Genomic DNA, 20,006 nt, shown 5'->3' with positions numbered 1-20,006 from the left:
TTATTTGTGCTGACTGTGATTGCAGTGGCAGGAGGAGGTCCTCACAGAAGGAGGTATCTAAGAAGGGTCCAGTTTGGGAACTCTTACTTAGGGTGTCAGTGCCCTAACATTTCACCTGTGAGATCCTTTGAGTATTCTGATGCCATGTCTGCTAATCGCCAGCTATTTTGTCCACTTCTCTTTGTGCAGCAACTGAAAGGGAAGATCCTTGTGAAAGGCAAGAAGCTGAGCAGACAGGAGGACCCCACAAATGGGAACAACAACCTGGAGGCTGAGGATGTCTCTGATGAAGATGAAGCAGCTGAAATAGAAGATGAATCTGTAAAGACAGAGGTGCAGCAGAAGGGGAAGGTAAGTAAAAAAAAGTAACTGAATCCCTGAAAGGAGCAGACCTGGAGAGGCAGAAAAGCTATAAATTAGATCTTTGTGTATTGCAGAAGTCTTTGAAGTCCTGCATCAGGAGGTCTGGTCTTGTTAGCCAATCCCATGCCTTATGTTGGCAAACCACTTTCTAGGTGTGCTTTGTACCATGCCTGGAAAAAGCCACTCTGTTTCCAGGTTTGCCTACTTGGCACCAGGACGGTATGGGAAGTTCATTGCTAAGGCTCAGTTGTAAGGCTTAGCGACTGGCGACAGCCACTGGTGCTGAATTACAAATGATAATGCAAAAAGCAGCAGAAAGGGCCTCCCACCAACAAAAAGTGAGAAATTTCATCTGGAGGACATCATGCAACAAAGGGTGCTGGGACAGCAAAGCATCTGCTGTGTGAAATCCTCTCTTAGCTCACCAATACAGGCTGAATAGGTTCTATCTGTGTTTATATCCCTAATCACTTGTGAGCTGTAATAGCCAAGGTGAAATAGTCATTCACATAATGGTGTGTGGATGAATGCAGGAGGGACAACCCAGATGAAGTGAAGTATTCTTGGTGGTAGCACTTGGGAAGTCAGTGATATCACTGGACAGGCCAGTATGGGCTGGTGAAATGTGCCAGTAGTGTTACCTACTGAAGGTCTGAGAGGAGGGATTTGCACTGCATGCAGGGCAAAGGACATAGCAAGGGCAGTCTGCCCCTTTACCACTCTTCCTAGGGGAGCCCCAAATTATCATGGGCATCCTTTCCGTCTGAAGTTGGTGGAAAAGAAAAGCTCCAGGGGTCTTAGACAAAACATAACCATTACTTTTGAGTAGGACTGCAGAAGCTCCCCACAAACCTCTTGCTCCTTCTTTTAGAGTGACACCCTGAAGCTGGCCAAGGAGCTGTCAGACACAGTTGTCTACTGCAAGAGTGTTCATTTCAATGGCTTCGAGGACCCCAGCCACCCTCGGGCTTTCTACGAGATGTCATCGTTCACGGAGAGCAAAGCTCTGAAACTAGCCCAGGAGTCTGGTATGTATATTCTGGCAGCAGGCCATCCTCTGTTCCAGTCCCCCATAAAGTGACAGCTAGTGGTGGTTAGGCATGAGGAGGAGGCATCCCCAAAGACGTAGGTCATGGTCTCCTTGGCAATCCATGTCACTTTGAGAAACAGTGGGAATAACTTAATGTCACAGGTTGTAACCAAGAAGGGCATTTTATGCAGGCCGTTCACACTCAGCCAGACTCACTAGACGGAAAAGGACTATAAACAGCAGCGTCAAGGAAAAGCAGGCCCATCACTGAAAGGAACATTTTCTTCTTTTTTTTTTTTTTTTTTTCCAAAGGAAACAGTTTTATTCATCACAACATCAGGCACCTGAGTCGGATCTACCCTGCCGGGTGGAGGACAGATTCTTCCAACTACAACCCCATCGACTTGTGGAACGTCGGCTGCCAGATCGGTGGGTGCAACCGGGAGCTTGGAGGGTGTCAGCCTGGCTGGGTTGGTCATAGAATCATAGATTCACAGAATCATTAAGGTTGTAGAAGCCCTCCGAGATCACGTGGTCCAACCATCCCCCTACCACCAGAGTCACCACTAAACCATGTCCCCAAGCACCACATCCAACCTTTCCCTGAACACCCCCAGGGACAGTGATGCCACCACCTCCCCGGGCAGCCTGTCCCAATGCCTGACTGCTCTTTCTGAGAAGAAATGTCTCCTCATTTCTAACCTAAACCTCCCCCGGCTCAACCTGAGGCCATTCCCTCTTCATGACCTGGCCGTGGTAGGGCTCTGACTGAGGTAGACATGTGATCTCAAGCCAATTGCAGGCAGAGAGGCTCAGTAGTCACCAGAAGAGATCAGCTCTTGTAACCATTAGGAGAGCCTTTCCTGCATGTTAATGGGCACATCCTTGCAATTAGCTGGAAGCACAGTTCCTGCTGTGTAACAAAGAAGAGGGGAGCCAGGAGATAGAGTTGCTTACCAAAAAGCATGCTGAAATGTGTGGCAGAGCTGGAAATCAGACTCAGATCTCTCAAGCCCTAGAGGAGGGCCGTAACCATAAGGGAAAAGCTGTGGCCTGAGCTCTTTCCAGTAGTCAAAGCAGTGCGTCTAGTCTGCTCCTGGGACACTGAAGCTCTGATGGCATATTCATGTCTCAGAGATGTGAGGAAAAGGTCTTGCAGCCTGCTAAGTGAATTATCTTGCAGCTTTCACTCAGAAAACCTGGTGCGGGGTATGTAGGGCCAAGGCCCAGGATAAATTGTCATCTGTCCTAGAGCTTCTTTAGGAGTGACTAAAGAGGTTAGCATCACCCTGGGGAAATCAGGAGAGTATCGAGCAAGCTCTGGGGTCCATGTGCCCTCCCTGTGTGGTATTAGTGAAACTGTTCACAGAGGCTGCTTCCAGATTTGACATCAAAGCTTTTGAAAAGATAGGGGCAAATTAGAAAGGATACAGGAAATCTGCCTGGTGTTAGGAGAACTGTGAGGTTTGATCTATTTTGGGCAAAGGACAATAAAGAGGTGATTTGATCACAGCTTCTGTACCAGACTGCATAAGGATTTCAGACAGTGAGGAGCTCTGTAGTGTAACCAGTAGAGGTCCCTGAGGGTGGCAAATGAAAATAGGTGTATTTGGGCTGGAAAAGAGGTTTTATAATGAGGTTAAGTAGCTAGAGAAACGATCTGAGAATGATCTGTGGCTTTCTGAATGGGTTTATGTGAAAGATATGGTTGTTCAACCAGGTGACATGAATTCAGTGCAGGACATTTTTTGATCCTGTGGTAGGTAGGAAGAAAACTGAGATAGCTACAGTAGTTCCTTCTGCCTCTAACATCTCTGAATGGCAGAAATCCTCAGGGGAAGCAGGCTTTGGGGGTCAGAGTTTATCACAGATCTTTAAAGCATGGAAAAGTCAATGTTTATGTCCATGAAATGTAATTTCACGTGAACAGAATTGGTATACTCTCATTGATTTAACTGAAAGTGACTAAATTTATTTATTTATGTTGCAGTTGCCCTAAATTTCCAGACAGCAGGCACAGAAATGGATGTCTACCAGGGTCGGTTCCAGGACAATGGGTTTTCTGGGTATGTCTTAAAGCCGGAATTCCTCCGGGATGAGCAAACCAAATTCAATCCAAAATCCATCACAGAAGGAACATGGGGGACAAAGAAGAAGCTTCTGCTTAAAGTAAGAATAGAAGTCGGAAACTTATCTTAGTAGCATCCATTTTTTTGGGGGGTATAGGTTGTGCCTTCTCCTGGTCCCACGTGGGCAATGTTATCCTAGCCCTACTCATTTCCAACTGCCAGCGTCACTGCTCCAGTCCTGCATGGGCTCTCATCCTCCAGGGACTCACTCACACGTTTAATGTTTGGCAACAGGAGAGGTTAACGACAGTATTCACCCTACAGGAACACACAGGCATTTTATAGACAGGCAGTCAACAGTCACCGCTGTTATTTCCAAGTATCATTTGATCACTTTGGGGAGAGAGAGAAGTTGACTTTTCCCTGACCCAGACCAGCTGGCTGCACTGCAGCAGTGTTCATTAGGTGCTTTAGCTCATGACAGCTTCCTCTGAACAATGTCACAGTGTTGGCTCTGAAAGACCAACACCAGCAACAAGTCCTGTGCTCCTGGAGAAGGAGAGGGATGTTTGTCAGGGAACCCCCTCTCCTACCGATGTTCTGACCTTTTCCTCTGTTTCCTCCACAGATCATCTCTGGTCAGCAGCTGCCCAAGGTAAACAAAAGCAAAAACTCCATCGTTGATCCCAAGGTAACGATTGAGATCCATGGCGTCCAACAGGATAACAACAAGAAGCAGACCAGAGTCGTTGAAAATAATGGTAAGGGTTTTTCTTTCATGCCGTGACCCCTGGGGCAGTAATTCTGTGGTTTTGTGTAGCAGTGTGTTCCTCATCAAGACCTGCTGCCCTGTGGCTAGGCCTGCCCAGCTGCACCCGAGCTTGCTCACACTGTGCAGATCCATCAGGTGCTGTTGGTGTACTTCAGTGCAGGGACCCTGGTTATATAGCTAGCCCCGCAGGCTGTCCCTATGGGGCATTTCTTTCAGGGGTTCTTCCATCTCTTCTCTGTCTGAGGTGTTTGGAGATGGAAATTACCTGCAAAACATCAGCCAGATGAATTGTTTTGAGGTTGGCTGCCAAATCTGCAGACCCAAAGCTTTGGAAGTGCTCTTTACTTCCATGCAGTTGGATCTGACCTGGGACAAAAAGGTTCCCACCAAGATCTTTCCAGAGAAGGCCTCTCACAAGGCTGATTTTATTTTGAAAGAGCCACAAACTCATGAAAGAGTGACGTTGGAAGGGACTCTGGAGGTGCCCATTCCAACCCCTGTCCGAAGCAGGACCTAAGTTAACTCAAGTTGTTCGCTGTATTGCCCAGATGGATTTTGAGTATCCCAAAGGGTGGAAATTGCCCATGCTGTCTGGGCAAGCGATCCAGTCTTTCACCTGAAATAAGGTCTATACTTAACCAGAAATTCGCCTGTTGTTATTTGTGCCCATTACCCATCATGTGTTTGCTGTGCACATGTAAGAAGAATTAGGCTTCATCTTCTTTAACAGGAGGAAGTGAAAGATGGCAATAATAACCCCCCTTAGCCTTCTCCAGGATGAATAACATGAACTTTCTCAGTCTCTTCTTATATCAAATGTAGTCTGTGCAAAAGAAGTCTGTGCTACATCTCTTGAAGCTCAGAACCTCCTCACAAGGCAGGGACACTGAATTTGCTCATCCTCTTGACCCACGTGTCACCTGTGCTAAATTAATGCACGTCACAGCAATGTGGCAGGTGAGGGAAGGAGGTTGTAAGCCCACAGCTCCAAAGAGTGAGGTTCCTTCCATACCCAGCACTGACCTCAGATGTCTCACAGACACTTCACCTCCCTTTGGGCCATTTCTCATTGGTCAAACATGGCTGTGGCTTCCCTCCTTGTGGTGAGGGTCTGAATACTGCGGCCTTCAGAGACAGCAGAGGGCAAGTTCATCCCTCTCTTCTGTGGGAAGAGAAGGCAGTAGGAGTCTGAGAAATCAGACCTTACCCTCCTCCAAACACGTACACACAGACACACGCACACACTGCTTTTCTGCGTGAAGCAAAAGCCGAGCACTAGAAAGGCAATGCATATTTTCCTCTCTGCTAACATTGTTTCCCTTTTCCTCCTTTCCTGTTTGAGTAAATCTGGCCTGGCTCCTAAAGCTCATGGTCATTTCCTTTGCCTACAATGATTTTCAGAATGTCTCAAGTGGAGGCTGTGTAAGGAACATTTTAGACCTGCCAGGCCTATTCCTCAGGGCTGCTTAGCACACCTCCATGCCACTGCACAGCTGGAGAGATGCTGGAAGGGGGCTCAAGGGGTGCTGAAGGGAGAGTAGCCCCAAAATTCCAAATAAAGTGCAACAATCCAACCCAATTCTTTTGCAATGGTGCTGTCCACAGACCCTTCTAGCACCTTCAGGGCCAGCTGAAAGACCACTGCCTCCTGCCGAGTCATCCACAGACCCTCCAGGACTGGCAGGCTTGAGCTGATGTTTTGCTGTCCTGGGGCTTCCGTTGTGCACAGGCTGTGCCAATGGCAGTGGGATTTCAAACAGGATGTCCTCTTCTCCTGCTTGTTTCTGGGGAGTGGTTTGTTGAAACTGCAGAGAGCACCCGCAGTGACTTAGTGAGAAAGCATTGCGCTTGCTTTTTGTCTCTCATTTGGTGGGACTTATTGTTTTGTTTGCTTTGTGAGTCTGGATCACAAGATCCTTAGACATAAAGCCCCAGAAAGCTGTCATAACACAAAGGCACAGTTCTCTCTGCTCCCCCCTGGTCTGGGGCTGTAAAAGTTTGCTGCTGGTCCAACGGCAACCCAAGACATCTGTGTATCAGCCAGCGAGAGCCTTTGGAGCAGAGCTGAGTTCAGCCCCATCCTGCCCCCTGCTGCCTCCCTGGGGTGTGGTGCTGAGGCCTGCAGTGGGCAGCCTAAGCTGAAGGAAGTATTAATTAATACCAGGTAGCAGTTCAGTGTCAGAGCTGGGAAAAAGTCTTGGCATCTCCTGAGACCTCTGAGCTGGGTCAGGTTAGGTTCCCAGTCAGGCGAAGTCTCCATCCTTATTTGCAAACATCTCTGCCCAACGTCCTTGCTCGTGAGCATCTCCTGCCTTCCTCCTTGTTTGCGAGCAGCTCTGATCTCCATCCTTGTCTGTGTTGCTCAGGCTTTAACCCGAAGTGGGATGAAGAGTTTACGTTTGACATAGAGATCCCTGCACTTGCCCTGGTCCGCTTTGTGGTGGAAGACTTTGACATGTCAACCAAGAACGACTTCATCGGGCAGTATACCGTTCCCTTCACTAGTCTGAAGCAAGGTAAGGCCCTTTTCCCTCTTCCTCACACCCTCTGATACCTTTGGGTATCTCCAGTGATCTCCAGTGGACATGAGAGGTCCAGAGCCCAGAACACTTTGGGTCAGAACAGCTCCTTGCTCTGGTGTCTGGACAAGATGATAAATGATTTACTGAGCAGCTGTTGCACGCTGACTCCTGGGAGGGGATGCCCTTGTCACCAGTAGCCTTGGACACGTTATGTTAACAATGCTCAAAGCCATGCCTCTCCGACCTACCTGTTCTGTGGGGCACAGGGAGCAAATTGCTCTCAGAGATGGGAAATGTTACTGCAGGGTCTTGGCAAACGTTAGCAAATGTTTTTCCGGCCGGACTAAAGGCCACTCTCCATCTGTGTCTGTGCTTCCAGGTTACCGCCACATTCATCTTCTGACCAAGAACGGCGACCCGTACTCCTCCTCCACCCTCTTTGTCTACATCAATATCCAGGACTGCGATTAGCAGCTCGGCTCTTTCAGGGTGCAGCGGACCTCGTTACAGACCTAGGAGGAACGCAGCGTGTGTCGGCTGCCAATGCCAGGGTCCCATCTGATCCCCAGTGCCTTCTCTGGAGCAGCACACGGTGCCCCACAGGGCCCTGATCTGAAATAGCCATCGACTCTCTCCCTTCTGCGTGCTGGAAACATCCTAATGCTGCTGTTGAGATTAATCCTTTTGTACCTGTCCAACCAATCCAGCTGTGTTTTCTAGTTCACTTTTCTTAGTGTGATTTTCAATTCTGCTTTTAGCAAGAGGATAGGGATTCCTTTTTAGCAAATTACAGCTCTTGGTGTGGGTTCCATCAAGCATCTGGACAAAACACTCCACATCCGTGCAAGAAAAATGCACCCTACCACTGAATTCAGTGGCTAGATATCAGGTGACTTCTTGTAGCTTCAGATGTCAGACATCCTTCACCATCTGAAGTCCTAAATGAGGACACAATTCTCCTCTTGTCTGTTACAGATTAAAAGGAAAGCTGCACTACAAAGGGCCACGTTATATAACTTGACTTTCCTTTTGTATTATAATAAAAAATACATGAACACTACTCTGCCTGCGTGCCTGGCTCCCAGCCAGGTCGCTTTGCATTCAAAACCTGGCTCTTATCCTGTGAAGGAGAAAGAAGCTGCCGAACGGCAGATTTCCCTCTAACCCAAAGTGAAATCCACTCAAAGGGACCTCAGAGAATGTCTTTTGCCAATGACAGTGGAAATACACTGAACTGACAGTAGGGCTTTTTTCTTTTTTTTAATGCAGTAAAACTTTGTTTGTGTTTTTATAGCAAAACCTCTTTTTAACGCAGGAAGTGGCGGTAGAAATGGTTTTAAATGTTAGCTCAGTCCCAGTTGCACTGTAGAGGTAACCTAGCACAAGCAGACAAAAGCGTTTTGAACAACCCAATATTTATGGCAAAAGGTGGTTTTTTTCAAGCACAACTACAGAGTTAAGTGAATAGTGTTGAGATAATATGTATTTTCGAGTTCCAGCTATGTTACTAATGCTATGTTAGACTATTAAAAGTACAAAAAAATAATCTGGAAAAGTCCAATTCCTCGTCACTATTTGCCTCGTTGACTTACTTGAAAGCAACATGGATGAATTTGGAGACAGACCTGCTTAATTTCTTAAAGCTGTCAGTCTTTTGGGGGGTTTGGTTTTTCACGGTTGGCATTGGAGAGGATGGGCTACTACCAAAGAGGTTAATTTCTATTTGCACAAATTCCAGTCCATTCAATCCTCCACCTTTTTCTGAGTCTAAAATAGCTTGGATTTAGTGATCCTTGGGCCCACTGCAAAACTGGGCTTCTTTTAGTCCAACCTGGAGTTTGTTGTGCTGCAGTAATGCTGGACACATTGATTTTTCCTCTTCACTATAATAATCTGTGATGTTGTAAACCATTGCCAGATTAAATGTGAATTATATCCACACCAAAAAGGCTGAAATTGACTTAATTACCTGCGGTTGAAGGAGTTCAAGAGCAGCAGAGGGCACTGAGGCAGAGCTGGGTGTCCTACAGTGACATGAACTTTGAGCGCACCACTAGGACAGGCACATTGCACCAGGAGGCACATTGGAAGGCCAAGGTTGGAGCATCCATAGCTCTAGCTCAGAGACACCCTGAGTTTGGTCCATGAAGGCTCCCAGGACGCTCTGAACATTTTGTTTTAAGGATCTGGGAGAGATGAGAGCTGGGGGAGATATGCAGGCAGAAGCAGGACCTCACTGTCCATCCAGGGTCAGGTTGGGTTTAGATGGACTACATGGAGAAGCCAAGGCTGCCGCTGCCTGTTGTGAAGGTAGGCAAGATCTGTGGGAAGACAACATCCCTTATGGAATAGGTAGAGAGGTCAGGGGAAATGTGTCTGTTCCCTGCAGCGCCGTGGGAGAGGAGCTGTGATGGAGGTGGGATGGACCAGAGCACGGTGACAATGGTGTAACGTCTCCTCTCTCCCCCGAGGAAGGGACGTGGTCCATGCCATTACTGAGGGACCTCGTGTCTGAGCAGACCAAGAAGTGCTTCAGCCTCATGCTGGGGAAGAGATTTAGTGAGAAGAGCAGCAGACATGGGCCATGACCCACCAGATGCTGCAGCAGAAGCAGGAAGTGGCATGGAGGGGAGGATGCGGGTGAGAAACTGCCCTTTCCTTCATAAATCAGAGGCAGAGAGTAAAACCAACTCTCCCCATGAGAAGAGGAGAGCAGCAGCACTTTTCATCAGGCCTGAATATCAGAGATCTATTATTTATAGAATAATAATAATAATAATAATATAAAAATAATACTAAATAACCATGCTGGTTTCTGAGTCCAGGTAGGACCGCTCTGGTCCCATTTGCTGGTGAGCATCATAGCAGCAGGAACAAAAGCAACACGTAGCAAACCAGCTTAATCTCCCTTTCTTGATTGAGTTGCCACTGCCCTCTGTTGATTGCATGATGCTCATTAGGCACCCCCCGTCAGGGCTGATAGGTGGAATCACTGCATTTTATGAAGTAGCACATGCAATTCATTAATTTGGGAGCTGGCAGGAGCACGCCGCAGCAGGGCAATATAAATATTGTACGTAGATTGCAGCTTCCAGCCATGGCAGTAGTGTTGGAAGAGGGATAATGTGCACTGATTATATCCAGCGTGAACACAACAGGAGGCATTCATGCAGGCAGTTTGGCCGATCTGTGTCTCTGCTCGCCTCTCACCTTACTCTGCAGAGTGTTTCTGTGGGTTTGGGGCTGGACCCTCAAGCAGAAATGGGCCAAAGTGGCTGCAGGAGCACGGAGGTAATGATGCGGTTGTGGCTTATGTGAAGCAACTGCCAATTCTGAAACACAAAGATCTGTCCAGAAGAACCCACCCCTGGAAGATCCGTGCCTCCAGACCTCCTGGGTGCTGCATGAGATCCCTCTGCTCCTCAGCCAACACATCGGCAGCTCCTCAGCTCCAGCCCCACGTCCCTGCAGCAAGGGTGGGCAGTCAAGCCACCTGCTGAACAACGTGGGGAACGGGAGCTTTCAGGAGCAGAGTACATGGGCTGGGGAGACAAATGGACCTGACTGTGGTGTTTAGGACTCTTCTTTCCAAGGAAGATCCCAAATTCCATCAAAGACCAGGTGTTTGAAGGAGCTGTGGCCCTGCAGAGCTTTTCTCTTCCGCCATCCTTCCCCACACACTGATCAAGGACACTTACAATGCTGTTGTTGGCTGTTTATTTGGAGTCACCAATCAGGCTGGAAATAGACTAAAGCTTTAAAACCACATCTTTGGGGGTTTTAAACATATATGTTTCCTTCTTTCCTATATAGTTGCATCCCTTCATCACTGATCATTCACATTTCCCCCTGCCCCCTCCAATCAGATTGAGCTCGCAATGTGGATCCAGCACCCTCAGTCCGTGGACATCACAGGGATGGAGCCCTGTCAAAAACTTCACTGGGACACATTCTGCCTCAGGTCATACCCCAAACCCTCCTGGCTTTGTCAAGGCTCTGGTCTGTGGGCAGGTGGACTCGTAGGCTCACCTGCCCCCAGTCATGCTCAGGATGGGAGTGGAGATGTTGTCCGAATGGAAAAAAAAACAGTCTTGGGCAGTCGAAATCAACAGCTGCATCTAACCTTTAATCTCGTCATCTTCTTGAAATAGATTAGCTAATAAATATGCTCTAAATATGTATTTTTTCCCAACCCATTTTTTATTTGTTTTACCTATATTAGGCTATGCATGTTAGTCTACAATTGATCCTTGCTGGCTTATGAGGAGTAGCTTTTCTGCAGGGTGAGAAGGGGCTGAACTGGCCAGTCACACCCCATGGGCTGCCCCACCACACTTCTGGCTACTCCACTGCCTTTTCCTGACCCCAAGGCTTCCTCCCTAACCCTTAGGGCTTTCCCCTTCATCTTCCCACGCAGAATTTACATAACAGCTACAAGTGGCCCTTGTCTTGCCTAAATTTAAACTTCTCCAAATGAAGGAAGATCGTGACCTTGTGGATGTGGCAAACTGCAGAAGGGAGAGGAAAAGAAGAGGCTACAACACAGCTGTGACACACACTTGTCTTAATGGCTATCAGCAATAAAGTGTCCAAAAGAGGCAAAAACATCCTGCAAAGCCATTCTGCAAAAGGTTTTGTCTCCTTGTTTTGGTGATTTGCAGGGAGAAAGGAGCCATCCCCTGAACAGTGGCTGCTGGAATAACTGCGTTGGAGCTTGGCCTGATTAAGATGTTGGGTTGGGTTCGTTGAGCAAATGTCTGTACTTCCTCCCTGCAGCTCCTAAGAGAGCAAAGGTTGGTCCCAGAGTCACTGGATGCTGGGTGGCCCCTGCAGGCTCAGAAGAGTCCACACTGCTTCTTCTCATTCTGCTGCTTCCATTTGGGCATCTGGTAGAACTCGTGTTTGGACTTCCCGAAGATATCGTGGAAATCAGCGTCAGAGAGATAGTACTGCAGCAGGACGAGAGAGCAAGGAGACGTCAGCACGGGCTTTTGCAAAGGCTGGGACACCTCCATCAGCTGTGCCCCTTCCTCACCGTGACACCCCCTGACTCCAGGCAAAGAGCTCCTGTCCTGCTGTCTGTCCTTGTCTTGGGAAATGGAACGTCCCAGCAACTGTTTCTCATCCTGCTTCCCAAAGCACAAGGGGAATAAAAGCCCACCAGCCCAAAGGGATGCCCTGTTTTTGACACTTAATATGCTCTGGTTGGAATTTGGTCCCTGCTAATGATACTGAGGCCAGGACAATTAATGCTGATTCAGAGAAATTATGCTGGCCTGAGTTGAGTACTTTCTCAGGCAGCAATTCACAGTGAAAGCATCTCCCCCTGGCTTAAATGCCCCTGAATATTCCACTGGAGATGCTCACTCCCACTGCTGGGAAGACAGGAACTCAGACAGGGGTCTCAGGAAGACCCTGTGGGACACGGAAGTTGAGTTTTCTCCAGCACTTTGAGTAAAAGAAAGAACTCGTACATCCCAGCTGAAATACAGCCATTAGCACATGGCCATTGCTGCAGGGCAGAGCTGCTGGCCCAGCAGCTCTCTGGTCAGATGTAAATCTGGCTATGACACCGGTCTTTGCCTGAAGGTCTGCTGGGGCAAGAAACTGGTCAAACACGGGTTGTAGAGAATAGAGGGAAGCAGCCCCCTGTGTCCCTCCCACTGGCTTGCTTGCACTCAGCTACAGATGTTGGCAAAATCGTGGGGCTGAAATATGGTGCTCCTCCCTGCCCTTCTCAGTGGGTTTTGCTGAAATGTAAGCTTTCTGACAAACAAAAACAAAAACAAGCAAACAAAAACAAGATCCCCTCTGGAAGGAGTTTCAAATGAAAATGAAGACCTACAGCCCAGGCAAAACCCAGCTCCTGGTTTCATTCTGAGCTGCCTTTAGAACATATTTTTTTAATTAACTATTTAAAATTCACTTTTTTTCCATAAAGAAAAAAAAAGAGGAATATTTCAACTACAGTAAAACTACCACAGTTTCCTCTCACATGAAACTCCTGCTTTTTCAATAGAGCTCCGTGTCCAGCTGGCACCTCCTTGAGCCTCAAGTAGGATTTAATAGCCCAAGGTGCCTGTGCTCTTAGCCTGCAACTAAGTTCCAGGCTGTGCTACAAAGACATCAAACCAGCAGTGCTGTCACCTCTTTTTTAGTGGGATCCACTCCTTCTGGAAGTTCATCCACAGTCTTGTTCATCAGCACCTCCCGGGAGTAAATTCCTTCACCATTGGGCATTGGGGAAGGGCTGCTGTTGTTGTAGCTGCTGCTGTTGGTGTAGCTGCTGCTGTCGGTGTGGTTGAAGTGGGATTTATACTCGGGGGAAGCACTCACTGTACTTGAAACAGCCAAGTTGGTCATGCTGAGGGTTTTCTTGCTCAGACTGATGTTGTTAAGGTCCTGCCAAATGGAGGAAAAGATGTCAAGAGAAGCAGGGCAACTTGGGAGTTATCCCTGAATCTGTTGGGGTTGAAGGAACTGTTCCTGGCACAGACTGTCTGCTGGTCTGCTGCTTTGGAGAGCCAAAGCATCAAGGAGAAAGTTGACACTAAAACATCAGTCCAGCACTTCCATCAACGCTACATCGAGATGTTAGGACTGTTAAGACTGTTAAAAGCACAGCCCTGTTGAAAGCCCTTAGAAATAACTGAAGATACTTCAAGTAGTCTCATTTTTCTCAAGATAATGGCAGAGAGAGGATGCCCGTGGGAGCACAGAAGGTAAGATTAAATATCTGCCATGTCTGAAACTTCTAAATCAGCTGCGTACCCTTTGCTGTGCTGTCACCTCTCCTTGCTCAAAGCCCCTACCGCGTCCTTCCAGCCTTCCTCCTGTTCCTGTCCAGAGCAGAACTGATCCCATGTGAAAATTGTGTTTGGGACTGTTGGGATCTTGTGCTCTCTCTGTGCTCTCTCCCACTGGGCTGTGCCCTTCTTGATTAGGGACCCCATTTCTGGGGTCTTGGGGCCACAGCACTGCAAAATGTTCATGCAGCTCTTAATTTCACTCTTTTAGCTGCACACACTTCCATTTCCACATGTAGTTTAGAAAGCAGTTGACCAGTCTCCTGCCCACAGGTGCCTCTGTACAGGACTGGAAAAGGCCCAGGAGATCTGGGTGTATTTATGGGTTATTAATCATGATTCCCTCTGCTTTTTACACAGAGCTGTGCTCTTTTTGCACAGCTCTGATCCTGACAACTTGAGGTCCCCACACCTGCTCGGGTCATTATGGCTTCGTCTTCAAGCAGACAGTAGTGGTGAACTGGGGGTCGGCCTCTTCTCGTTGGTAACCAGTGATAGGACTAGAGGGAATGGCCTCAAGTTGCACCACATGAGGTTCAGGTTGGAAATGAGGAGACATTTCTCCTCAGAAAGAGCAGTCAGGCATTGGGACAGGTTGCCCGGGGAGGTGGTGGCATCACCGTCCCTGGGGGCGTTCAAGGAAAGGTTGGACGTGGTGCCTGGGGACATGGTTTAGTGGTGACATTGGTGGTAGGGGGTGGTTGGACCAGATGATGTTGGAGGGCTTTTCTAAACCTAATGATTCTAGGATTCTGTGATTGTATGGTAGGCTGGGGGACATGGTGGTGTTTAAACCCAGGTGTTTCCCACCCATACCATCTCAAAGCCACTCACCACTGTAATCTCAGAGATAGCCGACATGTCTCCTAAGCTGTTCTTCATCTCTTCATAGGACTTGCCATCCTAAAGGTAAAGAGTTGTGAGAAGCATGTGCCACCTTTAATTAGCACATGCTCCCATCCTCTAACAGGGTCAGGAGATCATATGAATTTTAAAGTCCAGTGGTGCTCACTGGGGTGGCAGCTGGTGTCTCCTTTAACTCCCAGCTCCTGGAACCAGGAGACTGAGCCAGACCCTGAGCTGCCACTTGAAAACAAAGAAACAGCTGAACTTTAGCCTCTGCAGTTATAAACTAACAGGTGAAAACAGAAAATTTAAAGACTTCAGAGAACAGAAGGCAGATCAAGAGAAATCATGTTTACTGCTAGAATGACATCTTCTAAATTTTAAACCAATCTTGCAATGCAAAAAGATTTGGAATAAGATGTTATTCGTTTTTTTTTTTTTTTTTTTTTTCCACTTCCTCATTTCACTTAGCTAAAGCCACAGATTTTTCAAAGCCTTAGTCCCAGACTTCTTTTAGTGCCATGTATGACCAGGTACCTTTTAGTTCCTACAAAGGAAATGTACTAGATATACTGGCAAGCTGATGGCTGTGTTTTCCTAAACAGCCAGGAGATGTCAGTTCTTAGCAGCACCATCCAGCAAAGATCCCCAACAAGAACAAACAACAAACACAGGGACTGTAGAACAAACACATTTAGACCCAAAACTGAGAAAGGAACACACACACCAGATGTTTCTGGGATGTTAGCAGTTTGGATGGCTTGTCTGTTGTTGTTAAAACTGCCTATAGGGGATACATTTAGATGCATATATTTTACAAGTTGTGCCCTTGTTTTTTAGCAGTTCTTCAGAAAAATCAAGTTTTGACCTTTGTTCTAAGCATCAACGTTGTTTAAAGGATCAGTGCTCTAGGAGCTGTCTCATCTGTCCAAATACAGCTGTTAGGACAGACTTTCTACACCTTACTGACTGCACAGAAAGATGATGCAAATTCAGCTACAGGAGAAAAATCTCTGTATGAGATTTCCTGCTGTGTGAAGTCCCCTGGGTACTTTCACCCACCGCCCTGGCTGTCCTCCCTCAGGCTCCAGCGTGGAATTTATTCACAGCCCTTTGGGCAATCAGAAGATGAGATTGCTTGTGAATGGGCTGAACAATGATGCTCGTAGAAAATACAGGAGAGAGAAGGGACAATCAGTGGCAGCCCACTGTGGAAGGGTCTGGGAAAACACCACTTAGGAGCTCAGCTTTTCCAGCTGCTCATCATCCTGCAGCTTTTCCTTTCCTAAACCGTGCACATAGGTGCCATCGTGTGTCAGGAATTTGGGTGCAGCCTGGCTAGCTTGCTTCCACATGAGATATTCCAGGTCTATTAACCACCGGAGCTCCTCCAGGGTTGCCCTTTATTCTCAATAAATTCTGTGCTGCACCCCTGGGCAGGCTGGACCAGCTGGTGCATGGTCTAGATGGATGAGTGCATCACTCCTTCCTCCATACAACCATGCTGTACACAAAACAGGTGTGAGTTAAAGCACATTTACTTATATTTGCAGAACCCCATTTCACCAAATAGGTACTTTTTGCTGATGAAGGAACAGAAGCTGCTGAGGGAAAGGTCATAGGGAAAGTTTGTACCTCACACCCCAGCAACTTACACTCCATTTGTAGGGGTCCCAAGCGTTGAACCATCCTGTGAAGTTGAGGGGTTCACAACCCTGCTTCACCAGTATTATTGGAGTTGCCAAGTCTCTCCCTGCTGGATGGGTCTTGAGATACTCCTTGGCTGAAGCAATTGCCTCGTTCCTCTCATATGTGTTGGAGGCTTTGCCAATCCAAAGGAAAATCTGAAATGAGAGAAGGCGTTGAAGACCAGTGAGCAGTTAGGACCTGTGCAGACACAGCTCTTTGTTCTCCCGACAAGTGAAATGGAGATAAGACTGCAGCTGTTGTTTCCCAGTAGCCACCTGGGATTTTTGTCTCAGATTTACTCCCAACCAAGAAGGATTTTGCTTCTGAGACAGGCACAAAGCATAAATATTTCAGAAAATGGGGAGAAAAGGAAACCAGGCTGGAGGAGGGAATGAATTTGGCCCCAAAACCTGGGCCCCAGGTTCAGGACTATTCGCACTAAGCTTGGGAGAGCACCCTTTGCTCTCAAGAAACATGGGAGCTGATTGCTTTTGGTCTCCTTCAAAAACATCTAGTCTGGGAGCAGAGGAGAGGGAAGGAGGAAAAACTATTTTCTGTCTCTAGATTGTGTCTGAAACCATCCTGTTTAGGAGGAACTACATTCCTCACACTGAATGTACACACTAAGCAACCTTGGCCAAAGTGCTTTGCTTTCTGTGCCTCAGTTTCCCACTTTTCAGACAGGCTAACAATAGTGCCTCACTGAAGCGTTTTTAACTGGGTGAGAAGAATTAGACATATGTCTGCTTGTCTGACCAGGCATCAGGAAGGATTTAGAGACAGGGCAGAAGACATATGGCCCTCATTTTCATGTTGAATGACAGATTCATATGAATTAAGCCATAACCTGTTTGAAAATATGTCTGGAAGGTAGGGGAAGTGGAATCTGTGCTGACCTCTTCCCAAGTGTCTAGCAGCATGACATCGTCTTCGTCCAAGTCTTCCTGGCAGAAGCCCACCACTTCTGTCATGATGAACCTCCCTGTCTGGTTGGAACACTCAAAGAGGCGAGGCTGGTAGCGTGTGATCTGCTCTTGAAACCTTCCTCATGCACAGCAGAGAAAGAAAAAGCAAGATGAAAACGCTTCCCCTGTGGATTACCACTGGGCCCTGCCACTGCTGGTCATGATCATGCAGGATGAGATGGAAATATGGCAGCACTTGTCAGAGGGCCTGAAATTCAGCAATGTCAGTTCGCACAAGATACTTGGCCCATTTTTACTATTTTTATAGGTAACTTTTTCCACCCAAAGGCAAAGGCATAAGAACCCTTCCCTCCTTGTGGGGAAGAGCCTGCTGCCAGGTGAAAGCCACATCAGATCACTTGGTTGAAAAGGAACATGTCTCTGACTCTGAGGGCTGGATAATTCCAGGTTGTTCAAATGCCAGTTCAGTTTCGTTAATCTTCTGGGGGTGCCCATAAGGCCAGTAATGGCTGGAAATTGAGAATGTGGGTCATGTGGCCCTTATAACAGAACATTAGATGGATTTACAGTGAGGAAATCCACCCAACCCAATACGCAAAACCAAGACAAGAGTCATCTTGGTGCAATTTTTGATTGTGTCAAACCAAGATTTTGGGAATAAAATCTCTATCTCTAAAATTTCTGATCCAGTGCTTGCTTTGGTGAGGATGTGGAATCAAAGTGCTTACCCACCTTCCTGCAAAGGTCTGATCCTTTACCTAATGTTCCCTGGCCAAGCCCAGAGGAACAACCCAGTCACTATTACCTCTTTTCACTGGCATAAGGGGCTTTGCCTCCCAGCGCTTCCCAGAACTCTGCTGGCTCTTGTCCCTCCAAAATGGTGTGCTTGTCCCGTTTGGAGACGATGTCGGCCACCATCTTTGCCATTTCCCTCTCATCTCCGCTGCAGCCCTGAGTTCAGGACAGAAGATTGAGGATGAGTTAGTGGCAGGCTGGACAAACTTATCAGTGGGGCCAAACTGTCTTGATCCCCAGACTGCTCCAGAGAGTTTTAGGCCTGCTTCAATGCTTTTGAGGGTCTCATATGAGCAGGTCACTAAGAATCTATTTCTAGTCATTGAAGGGACAACCAGTGCAGTCAACGGCATCTGGGGCACAACTCTTCTGATCCTGAAGCAGATGACTACAAGAGGTTAAATGAGCATGCCCAAATCTTGCTAGTTTCTTACTATTGGATAGCCTGGGGTGCTTTATTCAGATGAAAGCTGTATGAACATGTAAAACGAGGTGAGGTGAACCCCAAGGTGGGTTACTTCTGAAGAGAGAGAGCTGTCTTACTGCTAATCCTCAACAGACAAAGCCTTCTCCTGGGTTCACCTTCTTCCATTGAAATTAATGGGCTCTGTGCCCAAGGCTACACCTCCACAGCTCAGTGGAGGCAGGAGACTCAAGACCCACATCAGCAATTTCATCCCCAGGGGCTGCCTCCCCTGGGATCATGGTGGTCTCACCTTCCCACACCACAGATAGCAGACTTGGTTGGTGGCCAGCAGGAAGACGTCATTGGAGTTGAGAGAAGAGGCCCGGGCTGGCACCTCCGTGGCCTTGGTGTTCATCTCGCTTGTGCCCGTCACCTGGAAGAGGCGGATCGCTGGCTCGGGCATGCTTTTTTGGGCCCGGCTCGTGCCACCCTGCAAGGCAACAGAGGGAAGGATGGTGTTGGGAGGTGAGGGTGCAAATCCAGGGTGCAACTGGTTTGAGGAAGAAGACTTGGTCTCTCGGTCCTCCACACAGCAACAGACCATGGGCCTGCACAGAGCAGTTGAGGAAATCCAAATACTTCTGGTTCCAGGCCACAACAAAACCCACATGTTGTAACTCACAGACTGCTTCCTGGTTATTCTGCGTTTTGACCAGCTCCCATCAAGACACTCAGCAGATCTTAGCATCTGTAAAGCACTTGCCATGTAAACTGGGCAAGGCAGCTGGATTCAGATTTCCAGCTGTGCTCTCCTTAGTTGATCATATGCTGTGGAAGCTTTAAGCCAACACGGAGAGCTGAGGGCAATCCCCCTCTTTCCCAGCCATTTGCAGTGTCTCCACCAGAGATGTTGGCACCCAAAACAAAGTGGGTTAGGAGTTAATGTGATGTAACTCAGGCAGAGAAAATTCAAACCATGTTAACTGCTTGCTGGGTATTTTGGAGGAACCCCTCTGGAGGCAGGCCCTGAAGGATTGTGATACCTGTAATTTACAATACTATCATCCTATTGTAGCTGCAAAATATTTTGGGATAGAGTTGGAAAGAACATCACACATTAACACTGGAGCTCAGGGGTGGACAGCTGAGTCCAAGCCAGTCAAGTATTGTTCCCCTTTGTATATTTTCTCATGTGGTGTTGAGCCTACTCACTAACTCGGGACGTTAGTATGGATAACTCAGGTCCTGTGATGTTCCTACCACATCAGAGACTGCTTCAAGGCTGTGGAAATGGGAATCAGCCCCTCTATGTCTTAGTTACCCATCTGTAGGGTGTGTGTGTGGGGGGGGTTGAAGACACATTACAGCAACGATGGCTCTATTTGCACCCACAAAGGAAGAGCTAAAAATATTCTACCACTTTCCCATGCCAGCCCATACGGACCTGGCAGGCTCTCTTCCTGAATATCAGCCCATTTTTCTGGGCTATTTCCATTGTCACTGCCAATCCATCACTGGTGCTTTCACCTTCCACTGACCACACACACAAAGCCACGTTACCTCGTAAATGATCAGCTTGCCCTTGAAGATTGCCAGGAAGTGTGCTGGCTCCTTGCCCATGGTCACGCGCACCTGCACAGCCTCGTCCCCGTGCTTTTTGTCCAGCTCAATGGCATTGAGGGCACAGGCAGTGATTTCATCCACAGAGGCATGGCGACCCTGGGGAAGAAGATGCAACATGCAACACGATGAGGGGAAGGGTGTAAAGCTCTGCAAAGTGTA

At 47.7% G+C, this 20,006-nt stretch overlaps 2 protein-coding genes across 6 annotated transcripts in view; one reads left to right on the top strand and one right to left on the bottom strand.

The window, feature by feature from the left end:
• Positions 1-8,704, top strand: part of PLCD1 (phospholipase C delta 1) — a 54,463-nt gene extending 45,759 nt beyond the window's left edge. For both annotated transcript variants that reach the window (XM_040547664.1, XM_040547663.1), the window contains exons 9-15: positions 190-351; positions 1,235-1,391; positions 1,706-1,822; positions 3,384-3,562; positions 4,091-4,223; positions 6,601-6,750; positions 7,136-8,704. In XM_040547664.1, coding sequence (XP_040403598.1) covers positions 190-351; positions 1,235-1,391; positions 1,706-1,822; positions 3,384-3,562; positions 4,091-4,223; positions 6,601-6,750; positions 7,136-7,227 — 990 coding nt within the window. In that variant the 3' untranslated portion in view covers positions 7,228-8,704. The remainder of the gene's footprint in view (positions 1-189; positions 352-1,234; positions 1,392-1,705; positions 1,823-3,383; positions 3,563-4,090; positions 4,224-6,600; positions 6,751-7,135) is intronic.
• Positions 8,705-10,863: 2,159 nt separating this feature from the next.
• VILL (villin like) overlaps positions 10,864-20,006 on the bottom strand; it is a 41,683-nt gene continuing 32,540 nt past the window's right edge. For all 4 annotated transcript variants that reach the window (XM_040547660.1, XM_040547659.1, XM_040547662.1 and 1 more), the window contains exons 13-20: positions 19,785-19,943; positions 18,535-18,714; positions 17,829-17,974; positions 16,994-17,138; positions 16,064-16,252; positions 14,397-14,465; positions 12,904-13,158; positions 10,864-11,705 (exon numbers count right to left, since the gene is read on the bottom strand). In XM_040547660.1, the coding sequence (XP_040403594.1) occupies positions 11,592-11,705; positions 12,904-13,158; positions 14,397-14,465; positions 16,064-16,252; positions 16,994-17,138; positions 17,829-17,974; positions 18,535-18,714; positions 19,785-19,943 (1,257 nt within the window). In that variant the 3' untranslated portion in view covers positions 10,864-11,591. The remainder of the gene's footprint in view (positions 11,706-12,903; positions 13,159-14,396; positions 14,466-16,063; positions 16,253-16,993; positions 17,139-17,828; positions 17,975-18,534; positions 18,715-19,784; positions 19,944-20,006) is intronic.

The sequence above is a fragment of the Cygnus olor genome, chromosome 2 (assembly GCF_009769625.2).
Source record: "Cygnus olor isolate bCygOlo1 chromosome 2, bCygOlo1.pri.v2, whole genome shotgun sequence".
NCBI classification, from domain to species: domain Eukaryota; kingdom Metazoa; phylum Chordata; class Aves; order Anseriformes; family Anatidae; genus Cygnus; species Cygnus olor.
Note: the sequence above shows the minus strand (reverse complement) of the source record. Positions and strands in the feature narration are given on the sequence as shown.